At 43.8% G+C, this 16,781-nt stretch overlaps 1 protein-coding gene across 1 annotated transcript in view; it reads left to right on the top strand.

The window, feature by feature from the left end:
- WAPL (WAPL cohesin release factor) overlaps window positions 1–16,781 on the top strand; it is a 3,318,690-nt gene that overhangs the window by 2,108,934 nt on the left and 1,192,975 nt on the right. The window contains exon 12 of the mRNA XM_044056596.1: window positions 8,980–9,091. Coding sequence (XP_043912531.1) covers window positions 8,980–9,091 — 112 coding nt within the window. The remainder of the gene's footprint in view (window positions 1–8,979; window positions 9,092–16,781) is intronic.

Raw genomic sequence — 16,781 nt, 5'->3', positions numbered from 1 at the left:
AGACAGACGAATTCAAATATATCCTTAATTGGACGACTGTCTCATTCAAGCAGAAAACAAGGACACTCTACTAAAGCATCTGGTGTTTGTAAAAAGATGACTAACAGGCCTAGGGTACACAGTAAACGAAAAGAAATCAAAACTAGTACCCTCTCAAGAGATAATATTCCTGGGTGCAAGCTTAAATACAACTTCCCAGGTGGCTTACCTCACGCCAGACAAACAAAGGCAACTGACTTCTTACTTCAAAATGTTGGCAACAAAAACCCAGTCTTCTGCAAGATAAATTCTGCAGGCTCTGGGCTTCATGGCATACTGCATCCTACTAATTCCATATGCCAGACTGCATATGAGGAAACTTCAATGGTGCCTAAAAACTTTATGAAGTCAACATTCACACAGTCTGGAAACAATGATTCCTCTCATTCCCTGCCTGCAACAGGAGTTTCTGTGGTGGGCATAGGCCTGTCACCAAAACATGGGACGGCCCTTCACTCTACCCCCTGCCAGCCAAACCTTAACAGACGCATCAGATTATGCCTGGGGGGGCTCACATGGCAGGAAGATGCATTCAGGGCATATGGGCACCAAATCAAATGCATCTACATATCAACCAGAAAGAGATGGTGGCTGTTCAAAATGCCCTAACAGCCTTCAAGGACTTGCTTCATCCAGGACAACTACTGATAGATGGACAACACCACAGTCGTGTGGTATATAAACAAACAAGGGGGCACACACACTCATACCGCCTTTGCAGATTAGCCATGGCACTGTGGGACACAGCTTTGAACTACCAAATACATCTTCAAGCTCAATTCCTGCCAGGAAAACAAAACACTCTGGCAGACGATTTAAGCAGAAACCTTATGGATCCTCACGAGTGGAAGCTAAATCCACAAGCCTTCAGCATGATAGAGAAATGGGGGAGCCCAGACATAGATCTATTTGTCTCTCCTCAAAATTATCAACTGAAAACTTTCTGCACAAGGACTTATCACAGACAAGCATGGAAAGTGGACACCCTATTCTTCAGTTGGAAAAACCTATCAGTTTACGCCTTTCCTCCTCTGCCTCTTCTACCTAAGGTCCTCCTAAAAGTCAGACAAGAGAAGCCAAAGATGATATTAATTGCCTCGGACTGGCCCCGCCAATACTGGTACCCAGTTGTAAGGAACTTGTCTCAATACCCAGCTTGGACCTTGCCTCAAAAACCACAACTACTGTCCCAGCAAAACAGTCAGATCCTGTACAATCAACTACAGACTCTGAACCTGGCAGCGTGACTAATCCTGTAATCATACAAACCACACCTCTCAGTAAAACTGTGATGAGTGTCATTTTGGAAGCCAGAAGGCCTAGTACTAGAAAATCTTATGCTGACAAATGGAAGAGATTCTGTGCTTGGAATCAAGCACAAGGAACTGATACAGCAGAACCACACATTCCTCTGATATTACAATACTTAACTGAGATGCTTGACAATGGCCTATCTTTCTCATCAATCAAAATCCATGCCTCTGCCATTTCGGCTCATTACAATACAGAGCCAGCAATCTTTTCTCATCCTTTACTAAAGCAGTATCTTAGAGGAGCCAAAAATGTAAGGCCTCCTAGAAGATCACCATTACCTGCATGGGACCTCAGTTACGTGTTGGAAAAGCTCACCCTGCCTCCATTTGAACCAGCTGCTACCGCTGATATGAAGTACTTGTCATGGAAGACAGCTCTACTACTAGCAATTACATCAGCAAGAAGAGTTTGAGCTGCAGGCCCTCATGGCTGTAGAGCCTTTTATCATTTTTTACCCAGACAAGGTGTCTCTAAGGACAAATCCTACTTTCATGCCTAAGGTGGTTTCCAGTGTGGCTCTTAGCCAAACAATTCATCTGCCAACTTTTTATCCAAATCTGCAGAACAAAGGGGAGAGAATTCTGCATTCCTTGGACGTACACAGACATGTATGATTCTACTTGAGCAGGACTAAAGCTCTAAGAAAAGCTGAGCAATTACTAGTGTCATATGCTGCAGGATCAGAAGGAAAGGCTATTTCAAAGCAGACAGTTTCAAAGTGGATAAGCCACTGCATCAGTTTCTGCTACTTAAACCATGGTAAACCTGTGCCCAAGGGCATTAGGTCTCATTCCACCAGAGCTGCAGCTACTTCAGCAGCCTTTCTCAGAGGAGTACCAACCAAAGACATTCTAGAGGCTGCTACTTGGAGTTCTGTTCACACCTTTACAAAGCATTACCATTTGCCTCTTTACTCTAAGTCCAGGGCAGGCTTTGCCACTGCAGTGCTGCAGGGCCTTATAGCCGCACCTAATGCTGTTTAGCTCCAGCCTCCCAACCTTAGCTTTGGGATTTTACCCAAATGTAATGACTGCAACAGTGAAACACGAAGAACATAGTACAGTCGTGTACACTTACCATAAATGTAGATGTTTGAGTGTATTCACTGTTGCAGTCCAGGTTATCCTCCCCGCCATCCCCCTGTCATTCTAAAGTGTATCTTTCCTTCGCTATCTTCTACAACCTATGTGGTGTATTTGCTTGTAGATGAAGGTAAAGTTTATTTTGATGCATGTATATTTATATGTGTGTGTGTGTGTGTGTATGTATGTATATATATATATATATATATATGTGTGTATATATATATATATATATATATATGTATATGTATATATAAAATATTGCTACCTTTTTGGGGGCACCTGACATTGGGGGCAAGAAAAACTAAAGAAAATGGTGTTGGCTGCATGTTTTGTGCCCCTGACCTCATGGAAGAGGAGACAGCAACCGATGCAGGACCCAAGACTTTGGAATTCAGGCCGACTGAGGGCAACCTGCCAGCAGATTACCCAAATGTAATGACTGCAACAGTGAATAAACTCGAACATCTACATTTATGGTAAGTGTACACAACTGTACTTTCTTCACCTGGAAGCCTCACTGGAGGGCCTGGAAAGTGGATACCCTATCCTTCCCCTGGCTCAACCTCTCAGTCTATGCATTTCCCCCACTACCTCCCATTACCAGGTTACTGCTCAAAATACGGGAGGATAAATAAAGGACAATTCTGATTGCTCCAGACTGGCCTCTCCAGCACTGGTACCCACTGCTGCGCAGCCTGTCCCCACTGCCACCATGGCATCTCCCTCAGAACCCCAACCCTCCTGAACTAGAGGGAAGGAGAAGTCTTGCATCCCCAATTGCAGACCCTCAGTTTGTCAGCCTGGCATATTCCTTGACCACTGATTAATCTGACAATCTCAGTAAACAGGTTCTAGATGTTATACAGGTGGCTAGATGCCATAGCACTAGAAAGACTTGTGCTGACAAATGAAAAAGGTTCTGCACCTGGATTCAGGCTAAGGGAGCCAGTACGGCACAGTCCTCTCTACCTGTCATCCTGGATTACCTAGCTGACCTGCTACACAGTGGTCTCTTTTTTCCTGTATTAAAATTCATGCCTCTGCTATCTCTGCTCATTTCAACTCTGAACCCCCACTTTTCTCACACCCTCTGATCAAACAGTTCCTAAGAAGAGCTAGCAACTTGGTCACCCAGAAGAGCACCTACCCCAGCTTGTGACCTAAACTTTGTGTTGATAAAGCTCACCCTGCCCCCCCCCCCCCCTTGAACCAGCATCTTCAGCAGAGTTAGTTTCTCTCCTGGAAGACCGCCTTGCTTCTGGCCATCACTTCAGCCAGAAGAGTGTCCAAGCTACAAGCACTCATGGCTGTAGAGCCCTTCATTATCTTCCATGCCGACAGGGTGTCCCTCAGGACTAACCCATCCTTCATGCCCAAAGTGGTGTACAGTGTGGCACTCACTCAATCCATTAATTTGCCCACCTTTTGTCCCTAACCCACAAAACAAGGGTGAAGAGATCCTGCACACTCTAGATTTGCACAGAGCTCAGATTCTATCTAGACAGGACTAAATCATTCAGAAAGACTGAGCAATTTCTAGTCAGCTTTGCTGTAGGGGCAGAAGGCAAAGCCATATCCAAACAAACCTTTTCCAAATGGATAGCACACTGCATCCATTTCTGTGGCAAGCAACACGGAAAACCTCCCCCTAAGGGGGTCACGATTCACTCTACCAGAGCAGCCTCTCCCTCTGCAGCTTTCCCCAGAGGAGTCCCCACCAGAGACATTCTGGAGGCTGCCACATGGACATCTGTTCACACCTTCACCAAGCATTACCATCTGCCTATCTTCTCCAACTCCAGGGCAGGCTTTGCCACTGCTGTCTTTTAGAGCACATTAGCCAGCCCCTAGTCTCCTTGACTGCCTCCACCCTTTTCCTCAGCTTTGGGAATCAACACAAATGTGATGACTGCAGCAGTGAAACACGAAGAACATAATACAGTTGTGTACATTTACCATAAATGTAGATGTTTGAGTGTATTCACTGTTGCAGTCCTGGTTTCACTCCCTCCATCCACCTTTTCTTCTCTCTCTCTCTCCTTAAAAGGAACTTTTTGGTATTTACTTTTTACTGGTGGATTCTTCCACCATATCCTGGATCCCACTTGGGGCCACTGACAGGGAAAGAAAAACTGATGTAATGGCGTCGGCCATCTTACTTTATACCACTGACGACCTGACGTCAGTCCTGAAACGACAGCAGCTGAAGCAGAAATACTAAGCCTCTGGTATTCGGGCCGGCCAAGGGCTACTCTGTCAGGGATAACCCAAATGTGATGGCTGCAATAGTGAATACACTTTAACATCTGCATTTATGGTGAGTGTACACAACTGTACTTTCTCATCTTCCATACGGATACTGTCATCCTATGTACTGACCCCATCTTCAGGCCGTTCACTTCTCTATGTTTTTCATCACCCCCAGCAGCAGGATCTGAGATTGCTTTATATGCAAGACAGAGGTCACCTCTGAGTAGTCTGCAAGACACGGAGTATAGTGACAGTGATTTCAGTCTGTCCACTGTATGACGTGCTGAACCTGAATTTTCTTTGTAATAAACCATTGGGGTCTTTACAGTTGCTGCAAGTGCCTGGTAAGGTACGTACCAAAGGTATAATTGTACTCTGTTATTGGCCTGATGAGTGAGTAGTACAGGTGGGTTATACTCTTTTTTTGGTCTAGATACAGTGCCCTTATTTATAAGGTGGGCAATGTAGAAAGCCTTTTGTACCACTGTGGACACATGGTGGTCAACAAAAATGTCAATCTGTGTGCTCAAATCTCTCACTACAGACTGTGTGCTTAAGGTGCTGTTAATATGGCAATCTGCAGGGATGGCACCCTTGCTGAAGGGGATGATAATGCATTTATTTTGCATTGAGTTTTAGCTCATCATTTGTCTGAGTAAGTCCCTTTTATAGGATGTTGACATTGTTTTGGGACTCTGACTGCACCCAGTTTGTGATCATCGCAAATTTTGTCAGCTATAGGCATTTTTTTTTTTTTTTTTTAGCCTGTACATCAGATAAGTAGATTTCAAACAATTGGGGCCCCAGTACAGATCCCTGTGGAATACCACTGGTTTATGGGTATGCTGGTAGAGGTAGTCACCTATTTTGACTGTGAGAGTTCTATCGGTGAGCCAGTTTCCAACCCACCTGACAATATACAGGTTGATCTCCAGCTGACTTAGTTTATCAATGATGCCTGAGTGGGATATCGTGTCAGAGGCCTTGGCCAGGTCCAGGTCAGTCGTATGCACGAATTTGCCTTTGTCCAGGGCTTTGGTGAGCATCTCAAAGAAGTCAAAGTTCAAGAGGCAGGATCTCCCTTTAATAAAGTCAAACTGGGTTGGGTCGAACGTTTGGAGGTCTCCTATATCTTTTTTGAAAAGTTCCATGATTATTCTTTCCTTAGCCTTGCAGATGAGGCTGGTCAGAATTATGGGTCTTTGGTTCCCAGGTTCTGTGGAGGCACCTTCTTTATGTAATGGGATGATGGTTGCTGTTTTCCATTCAGCCGGTACATAACCAGTGCTTAGACTGTGGTTAAAGAGTACCCGGTGGGGGGGTGTGCAGCTTGTTCCTGTTTAATCCATTTTGAACGCAGCCTGGGATATTATCAGGTTCCATAGAAACTTTGTTTTTGGCTTTGGAGAATGCATTTACAACCTGCTCTTCAGAGATACTAGGTGGAGGGTAGTTGGTAGGGATGCTTTGGGGGATATGTGGCAGGCACAGGGGGAAGAGGTTTTCACTGAACTCGTCAGCTAGCAGGTGGCTATTTCTGTAGGTTTGGTAGGTGTGGTGCCATTAAGAGCAGTTCTGCACAGATCTGGCTTTTCTTTTAAGGTTTCTTATTTAGCTAAAGAAGGTCTCATGGTTATCCTTAGTGAAGAAGGCTAATTTGGGTTCATAGTTAGCTTTAAAATGCCTTACATAAGGTGTCTTATTTAAGCAGATGAGGGAATGCTTCCAATTTTGAGACTGTTTGTTCCTGCTGTTGGACAGCAATTTCTTTCTTTTATTGTATAACCTGTTGAATGCAGATGTCCATCAGGCAAGCTTATTCTTTCTTGAGAATTTTGTTTTGATCCTATCAGGTACGGCTGAGTCAGTACATTTGTATAGGTGCTTATAAAAGGTATTGGTGTAAATCCCAGTGTAGGTGTCCATGCAATCAGTGAGGGCAGGGGCTATGAAGCTATTCATGCTGTCACATTAGGTTGTAATTTGCTTTGGAGAATTTTTTTTTTTACTTTAGTTGCTGTTAATGAGTGGTCAGATGTTATTTCTAATGAGACTGATGTATGATCAGCCTTCACTAGGGAGGGGCACACACATGGGGTAGTGCAATGCTCACTCTTCTCACCACTGTAATTCCCTTCACCAACTAAGTTGGCTAGAATTACCAAACTTCCTCACATATACCCAGCTCATCCAAGCACGCAAACTCATTTATAACCTGTCTCTCTGCTCCTCCCTAGCAAATACCTTTGAAATGCATAAACCAGAGAGACTCCTGAGATCCAATTCCCAAAATCTAATTAAATTGCATAAACCAACAAATCCTGCTGGGAATCAGTTGATGTCCTTCTCTCTTGCACGCCCCTAGAACTCTCTCCGCACCACCAGCAGTCTTTTTTTGTTTAAAACCTCACTACACTTGCACCTTACTTTACAATGGAAATGCTGTTGCTCTCATCCAACTTAATTCTACCACACTTTCTTCCTAACTTTCCAAACTTTGTTGCCTGTCACTACCTCCTAAAGTTTTACATCCCGTGGGATATATTCGACCAATGACTAAAAAATTACCTCATTGTAATTCTCCCCCCCAAAAAAAATAAAAATAAAAAACTACTACTTACTGAATTAATCTGATGCAATTTTCCTAATGAAAATCTTTTTTTATTTCTGTATTATGTAACATCTATTTGAATTGTACAATATGGGTTTGTACTCTACAAAATATGTATTTAACATTTAATTGAAATGTATATTATGGATTTGTGCTCTTTCTGTACTGTGTATTTGTACTTCTCTGGGGCTTTTCTCCCCAGGACTCCATTGAAAATGGGATCCTTGTAGCCCAATGGACTATCCTGGTAATCAAACTGCAAGTAAAATAATAAAGTAAATAAAATAGTGAGCACCAGATCCAGAATGCTTGGGCCCCTTGTTGGGGGTATTCAACAACTCCAGTGCCCTGGAACAGTTGGTTAAGTACAACAACCTTTGAGCAAGTGTGTTAGTGCACATACCATTTACTGAATCCATGGGTGGGTAGTTAGTCACCTAAAGCCAGGGTATTTGGTTGTATCTTGAGTGATTCGAGTGTATCCAGGTATGCAGTGCGGGTATCCTGGTTCATGGAGAGGATCCTGTAACTGGCAGTACTTTAGAGAGGGGTCTTACCTACAGTCAATTGCACCTTAATTCAATGGAATCAGTTTTTTTATTTATCTTTAGAGTATTGATATTCCACCTCCTTTAGTTCTCGCATTTTCATTTTGTGGTCTGAATATGTGGAAGACATTCTAAACCGGTATGGCCGGGGTGCTTTCCGCAGCCTTAAACTAAGTCTCTGTGACAGGACAGATGTCAGCATCTTCTAAGGTGAGGGCTGCTTCCAATGAGTGAAGTTTTAGGTTTACACTCCTAGCGTTTAGCAGCATAACCTTGAGGTTGCTTTTTGAAGATATTTTTGCATTGGGAATTTTGTTGTTGTGACATTGCCTGAAAAAGGTACTATGGGAAGGCAAGATCTTTAGCCAGTAACCAAAAGCCCAGAAGTAAAAGATGAAGACCATGTCTGACAAAGCAGTGTTGTCTAACTACTTTATCCCAGGCTGACAGGTACTGGATCCCCTTAGAATGATACCAGAAATTAAGCCAATTGTTGAAATATTCTTACAATTCAGATAATTACTTTAGAGATAAACATAAAAAGTTGTCTGCTTGCAGGTTCAAATCAAAGGCTCCAGGATACAAGTTCCTTGATGACATCCTTCACTTCAGTGTAATGGAAAGCTTTAAAAACAAACTATCGTCGGTGTGTCTTGACCCAGAGAGCAAGTACATACTCATTGGTGCCATTGATTCAAATATTCTATATTGAAAGTACTGTTGTCTTTGCCTGCTCCTTGTTCCTCAGTTATATGTTGTAAACATGGAAATTATTCTGAAAGGCCACTTCTGGTGTTATGAGACTGAATTTTCTAGTTAGTTGCTAAATGACTTAATTCCACTGGAATTTCACTTTGCCAGTATGTCTAGCAGCCTTTTCCTGGACTTGTTTCCACTGAGTATTAAAACAGGCATATGAAGATATTACAGCACTTAATTTTCAATGTGAGTATTTTTCTGCTGTGGTAAAATAGCATTTTGTTGCGTGCTAATTACCATTTGTAATGGACTGTTTTCAAGTTAATAGTATGCATGGGTAGCACTTTTAGTTAATGGACAGTTGGACTCTTATTCATAAGTGATGTGCAGTATTCTACATAATGTTACAAGTGTCTCTTCTTATGAATTTCAGACTGGACACTTAGCCATGGAGACATTATTATCACTTACCTCAAAACGAGCTGGGGATTGGTTCAAAGAGGAGCTTCGGTTATTGGGTGGTCTGGATCACATAGTTGATAAAGGTAAGCAGAAATTTTCCCATAGAGTCTATTTCATAAAGAAGTTTTTGGAATCGTTACAGAGCATTGTTGGTTCTAACTGGCTTGGCAGTCAGGATATCTTTATGTTCCCTGTCTCCTGGCTGTTAACCTACTAAAACTTATTCCTATTTTCTCATCCTATTTTTATTTAACATTTGTTAACCGGCGAAGTCTGACTTGGAACAAAGCCAATTTTTAAGCGGAGGCCAGGGGAAAAATGCTCCAGATGTATGCCTTTGTAATGTGAGAGGAAAACAGAGCACCTGGAGGAAACCCACATGAAAGCAGGGAGGATATGCAGACACCACACAGAAGGTACTCCAACCGAGAATTGAACTGAGGAACCTCTTGTGAGGCGACAACGCTACCGCTACACTACTGCACCATTCGAGGCAGTAGTACCCAAGATACTAAAGAATAAAAGAAAAAGTGGTCACCTATTAAGAGTTTTTAAGTTTGGTGGTGGTGCTTCACTGTGTGTTTTGAGAATTCTCCTGTTGCATTTTTCAGTATTTACCATATTAAAATGCTCTGTGGCTGGAAGGGTGAGGTTTTGGCAACCACCCACATTACTTGGGCTCTGCTGGTGATTTAGGAACTGGAGGAACTGCCCACAGGGATGGGGCTGAATTGCTTCTTACCTGTTTGCCCATCCTTAAGGGAGGTAGGTGCATCGCTTACCTCCACCACTGTCATCTGGTGGACATCAAGTGTGGAAGCATGCAGCATGATGAAGAAAGACCTGATGTCCTATTCCTATGTTGCAATATTCTTAGTGTGGGATTCTCCACCTCAGGTGACCTGAACATCAGCTCCTATACAAATGCTTAAGCCTGGCTGCTGTAGGTATGTGGGACTTCATACGTGGAGTCATAAACCAGGGACCTTAAATGTGATGTCTGCACACACTGCTTTTCTACTCAGACTTCTAAAGCTAAGTACCCGTTGGGGATTTTTGCCTTTTTTGCTTGAGCTTGGTTTGCTGTAATTACCTTTAGCCGATGTCTGCTAAGAAGGGTGAATGCCAGTGCGGGTGCCAGATACCGCATAAAGATATGCACAACTGCTTTTGTCTAGGCCGACAGCACGACCATACCACATGCTACACTTGTCGATCTTTTGTACCCAAGAACCCTACATAGCCATCTGGCCACCCTTAACTTATACTTAGAAAACCAGAGGCTCAAAAAACTAGCTCTCAGGATAAATCCCGAATCGGCCACTCCAACAGAACTTCCACAGAAAAAGACTAAGGGTTCAAAGCCTACATTCTCTACCTCTCCACCATTTGACATCCCACCAGCTTCCAATTTAGGGGTTGAGGGCCGTCCGATAGAATCGTCTACTTCAACTGCTCCCCTTAAGGAAGCCACTTCGGAAGTAACTGCCAGCGTGTCCATGGGGATGGCCCTGACGTCGGTCCCCACCGATGTCAAGGGGGAACCAGTTATCGTTGGACAGCCGACCGGGATTTCTTTGACAGAAACCCGTACCTTTTCACAGGCTCCTGAACCCAGGCCTTCTCTGAGACCTATGTTTTTAAAAAAAGGCTAAAAACAAAGTAACCAGACTTAACCTTCTGAAGGAGTCCCAGACGGGCAATCCATTTACCATCTCTTTAATGGAGGCCTTCATGGCTCTGCGGCACACAGCCTCTTCCCCCTCCACTATTCCAGTGCTTAGTCCTACGCCTGCTTCTGCCAGTGTTCTTCATGTTTCACTATTGCAGTCATTACATTTCGATAATCTGCTGGCAGGTAGCCCTCAGTCGACCTGATTAACAAAGTCTTGGGTCCTGCATCGGTTGCTGTCCCTTCTTCCATGACATCAGGTCGTCAGGGGTATAAGACATGCAGCCGACGCCATTACATCAGTCTTTCTTGCTGTGCGGTGCCCGAAGCAGAAGCAGTTAGCAAGTGCCAGTCGGCCAACTCCCGAAATTTTTGTTTTTGAGTTTCGTAACCAAAGTCTTCAACTAAAGCTAAGTACCCCGTTGGGGAAACTTTTTCTTGCTCCTTAGCGATGTCAGTAAAAGTTAATAATTGCATTACTTGTGCTTTATTTAATCAGCGCACTATCCTTCGTCGGTATATTTTCGCCTCTAAATATTTCGGTTCTCTGTTTAATTATCCAGAAATGTCATTGGTTAGCCTTCCAGCTACTGGGATTCCAAAAAAAAATGCAAAGATAAAGACAGAGACAGGCCACCGAGGTCCGAAACTGCTGACGAATCTTCTCCTAAGCCAGTCACCAGTTCGCCGGTACTCAGTGAGGCGCTTTCGCAGCCCCTGATACCCGCTACTTCTGATTCGCAGGCCTCTACTGAGACCCATTCTAAGTCCAGTATTACGTGAGATGCTTCAACTATGGAACCCGCTGATGTCTCTAACTTGGATGGGTCCAGAGCCGCTGTGCAGGCACCGGCTTCTGAGGGTGTATTCAGGCCTATGGACTTGCATATTAAACCAACGCCTCCTTCTTTACTTAGGCCTAAATCTCGATCCATGTCTAAAAAACTGAAGCCCAGGCCACATGCTCAGGCCTGTATGCCTAAAATACAAATAATAAGAATGGCTGAAAATCTAATAACTCTAATCAGGGGTAGCCACCCCCCTCCCCCCTTCTAAGAGTCCTAGGACTGAAGTTGATTATGAATCTTCTGATCAGGATTCTGTTTTTTCTGATTCTTCTAATGATCTGGATTTGCCCTTATCTACTTATGAAGATTCTGATGCAGAGGACTCCATTCCCTCTGCTTCCCCTCCTGAGGATTTTTCTTTTGGGGAAACCTTACATACTCTGTGAGCATTTCCACTGGGAAAGCCAGGATTTTTCTGATTCAAAAAAGAGGCTTAGGTATTTCCTTCTCCTACCTCAGCATAAGCTTTTAGCTGCTACTCCTGTACTAGACATTGTTGATGCTTTTTCGGAATCTAGTTTGGCACCTGATTCCCTACCTCCTGCTCCCAGAAAACTTGACAGATGCTACAGGGTCCCTGAGTCCCACAAGTTCCTTTTCAAAAATCCTATTGCAGATCCAGAGACTATTTAACAGGGGCCCAAGGGCATTAAGGCTTCTACTGCTAAAAACCCACCCCTTCTGATAGAGACTCCAGGGCACTGGATAGATGGGGTAAGAAGGTTTACTCTTCTGCAACCTTGGCCATTAGGGCTTTAAACTGCCAGTTTCATATGTTAAAGTATCAGCAACATGTTATTGGACTGCTTAAATAGAAAATTATGTTGATTCCTGTGTGGAAAATAAAGAATTACAGGATTTAATGCATTCTGCTTAACAAGTTGGAAAACATACATTGCAATGTGGTTTTGATTCATTAGAGGCCTCTTGCAGGGCGCTGTTACTGGCTCTCTGCTCAGAAGGCATGCTTGGCTTAACGAGCAGTCTTTGCCTGATCACGTTAAAGCTAAATTGTTGGATGCTCCTTTAAATCAGGACCGCCTGTTTGCCAACAAGGCTGAGGAAGTTCTTAAAAAGATTGAAGATAAAGCTTAAATCTGTACATACTGTTAAAGATTTTTTTACAACTTCAGCCTCCTAGATTTAGTAGGCACTGGCCCTCTAAGAATTGGTCCTTTCCAGCCCCTTCCAGGTCTTCTCAAGCCAAATCCAGACTCAGTAAAAACCCCAGATTTCAGTCCCGGGGGACACACAGAACTAAGCAGTGGGGGACCTCCACTTCCAAATCTGGGAATAATAAGACTCCCCCCTATGGTAAACTGTCTCAATTACTTCCTTTTAAAATTTCCAAGCACTTATCAACTGACTGCCCCTTTGGGGGGAAAGATTGCTATTCATGCAAAGAATTGAGAACTCTTTACCCAGGACAAATAGGTTTTAAATATAGTGTCCCAGGGATACAGATTTCACTTCCACACGTTGCCAACACCAAGTGGGTGGCTGGACCTACCCCCAAATCAGTGGGCAGAGGCCCCAAAACAAGTACTTTCTCTCTTAGCCATGGGGGCTATTCAACTGATCCTAGAAGAGGAAAAGGGATTAGGTTTCTACTTGAGACTTTTCCTGGTTCCCAGAAAAGACAATTCATGGCATCCTATCCTGGACCTGTCCACTCTCAACACCTTTTTGGAGATTCCAAAATTCAAGATGCTGACACTTCATTTACTTCCTATGCTAGGCAAAGATGCCTGGTTGGCAACACTAGATTTAACAGAAGCATACCTGCACATACCAATCAGGGAATCTTGCAGAAGATACATACGCTTCAAAGCAGGCTACACGCACTGTCAGTTCTCTGCACTGCTCTTTGCCTTATTTACTATGCCCAGCATATTCACAAAGTGCCTAGCTCCAGTTATTGCATTTTGCAGGCAAAGAAATATTCAAATATTCCCATACCTGGACGATTGTCTAATTCAGACAGAAAGCTAGGATGTACTTTTGAATCATCTGGCCTTTGTAAAAAGGGTTCTAACTTGTCTGGGGTACACCATAAATGAAAAGAAATCGCACCTGGTTACCCTGTCAACAAATTATATCCCTGGGAGCAAGCTTGAGTACAACTTCCCAGATGGCTTACCTCACTCCTGAGAAACAAATTCATTTGACAACCTACTTCAAACAAGTGGCCACAAAATCCCTGCTATCTGCAAGACAAATACTGCAAGCCTTGGGGTTCATGGCTGCCTGCATTCTTCTAATTCCATATGCAAGACTGCATATGAGGAAACTACAGTGATATCTAAAAAGCCTATGGTTTCAACATTCTCAAGACCTAGAATCGATGATTCCTATCATACCTTGCCTATGTCTAGAGTTCCTTTGGTGGGCAGAGGCCTGCCATGAAAACAAGGGACTACCTTTCACACCACCCCTTGCCACCCAAACAGATGCATCAGACTATGCATGGGGGGGCTCACCTGGCAGGGAAGTGTATTCAGGGCAAATGGAACCCAAGTCAAATGCACCTGCATATCAATCAAAAAGAAATGTTAGCTGTACAGAATGCTCTGACAGCCTTCAAGGACCACATTCCTCCAGGACAACTAATGGTAAAGACTGACAACACCACTGTTTTGTGGTACATAAACAAACAGGGGTGTACACATTCTTGCCCCCTTTGCAGACTAGCCATGGCATTGTGGATCACAGCATTGAGCTACCAAGTGCACCTACACGCTCAATTCCTGCAAGGAAAATTAAATACACTGGCGGACAGGCTAAGCAGAAGCCTCATGGACCCACACGAGTAGAAACTGGAACCAAGGATTTTCAACATGTTTACAAGCAAATGGGGGAGTCCAGATATAGACCTGTTTGCCTCTCCCCAGAACTGCCAATTGGACAAATTTTGCACAAGAACTCCCCGCAAACAAGCCTGGAAAGTGGATGCTCTGTCCTTCAGCTGGAAAAACCTATCAGTCTATGCCTTTCCCCCTCTGCCTCTGCTCTCCAAAGTACTACTAAAAGTCAAACAGGACAAACCAGGGATGATTTTGATTGTTCCAGACCGCCCGCGCCAACACTGGTACCCCCTCTTGCGCAGTGTGTCACTGTTATCTCCATGGCACCTGCCTCAGACTCCTTCCCTGCTGTCTCAGCAGGAGAACCAGATTCTGCACCCTCAGCCTTGCTAATTACTTAATCTCTCCTTTACCGTCCCTCAGCAAGCATGTGATGGATATCATTTTAGAGGCAAGGAGGCCTAGTTAGTACTAGAAAATCTTATTCTGTGCCTGGAACCAATCTCAAGGGATGAGCACAGCAGCACCCAATTTACCTCAGATTTTACAATACTTAACTGAGATGCTTCACAATGGCCTGTCTTTTTCCTCCATTAAAATCCACGCCTCAGCCATTTCAGCTCATAACACAGAACCCCCCCCCCCCCTTCTCTCATCCACTTCTCAAGCAGTTCCTCAGCGGGGCCTACAATTTGAGACCACCCAGGAGAGCTCCAACTCCAGCCTGGGACCTTAACTTTGTCTTGGAGAAACTCACTCTACCTCCTTTCGAGCCAGCTGCTATTGCAGACTTAAAATTACTTTCTTGGAAAACCGCTTTCCTTTTAGCAATCACTTCAGCTAGAAGGGTATCTGAATTACAGGCCCTTATGGCCAACCTTCTTTCCCAATCCACAGAATAAAGGGGAACAGATACTGCATTCCTTAGATGTGCACAGACCACTTAGATTCTACTTGCACAGGACTAAACCTCAAAAGAAATCTGAACAACTGCTGGTGGCATTTGCTTCAAGGGCAGAGGGGGAAGGCTATTTCAAAGCATACCATTTCTAAATGGATAAGCCATTGCATTCATTTCTGCTATAAGCACCATGGAAAACCTATCCCCCAGGGGATCAGACCTCACTCCACCAGGGCTGCATCTACCTATACAACCTTTCTCAGAGGCGTCCTTGCCAGGGACATCCTTAAAGCTGCTACCTGGAGTTCTGTACATACTTCCACCAATCATTATTATTTGCCAATTTTCTCTAAATCCAGAGTTGGCTTTGCCACTGCAGTCTTGCAGGGCCTTATAGCTGGCCCTAATGCTATCTAAATTCCTCCTTCCCAACCATAGCTTTGGGAATCTACCCAAATGTAATGACTGCAACAGTGAAACATGAAGAACATAGTACAGTTGTGTACACTTACCATAAATGTAGATGTTCAAGTGTATTCACTGTTGCAGTCCTGGTTACCCTCCCTCCAGCCCCCTAACTTCTTTTGGCTATACCACTACTTTCCTTTACTATGCTTAAAAGCCTTTTTGGTGTATTTGTTTTTTTGTTGGAGGTATATCCTTGTAGTATTATATTTAATTGCTTCCCATTATGGGGGGCACCTGACATCCGGGGCAAGAAAAACTGATGTAATGGCGTCAGCTGCATGTTTTATACCCCTGATGCCCTGATGTCATGGAAGAAGGGACAGCAACCGACGCAGGACCCCAAGACTTTGTTAATCAGGCCGACTGACAGCTACCTGCAAGCAGATAACCCAAGTGTAATGACTGCAACAGCGAATACACTCGAACATCTACATTTATGGTAAGTGTACACAACTGTACTTTCTGAGGTCTGTGGATGCAGACGTCACATTTAAGGTCCCTGGCTTATACCCCTATGTGTGACATCCCACGCACCTACAGCAGCCAGGCTTAAGCTTTTTTGTAGTTGCAGACGTTTGGGTCGCCTGAGGCAGAGAATTCCACACTAAGAATACTGCAACATGAAAGAGAAGGACATCTATGGTTATGGTAAGATTTTATGCAACTGTTCTTTCGGTATGTGCATAGAATCATGCCGATGTCAATTAGTTGGTCTGTTGAGCCACACATCTCCTACACACAAGTGAGGTTATTATAGCAAGGGGGGAGCTTTGGAGAAAGTTTTAAAAAAAAATGTGTACCCCTATTCAAGAATGATTGTAATCTGCAGAGATCTTGCCTTGTTGTCCTGAATTCCTCTGATGCAGTGTGAGAAGGGGCAACAAGTAATCCTAGCAGCCGAAGAGGCTTCAGTTGTTGTAGTGGTGTAGCCAAATAAGACCTAGAAGTTTAGAAAACAAAATGCATCATGCATTTTTCTTCTGCTTTGTTTTATTCTCTAAATTATAGCTGTATCTTTTAAGTATGAAAAACTGATAGATTTCTGTGCCTAGTTAGGAATCAGGACCCAGTTACTGCTGA

The sequence above is a fragment of the Protopterus annectens genome, chromosome 14.part0, assembly GCF_019279795.1.
Source record: "Protopterus annectens isolate FY-2018-M chromosome 14.part0, PAN1.0, whole genome shotgun sequence".
Classification (NCBI taxonomy): Eukaryota; Metazoa; Chordata; order Ceratodontiformes; family Protopteridae; genus Protopterus; species Protopterus annectens.
Note: the sequence above shows the minus strand (reverse complement) of the source record. Positions and strands in the feature narration are given on the sequence as shown.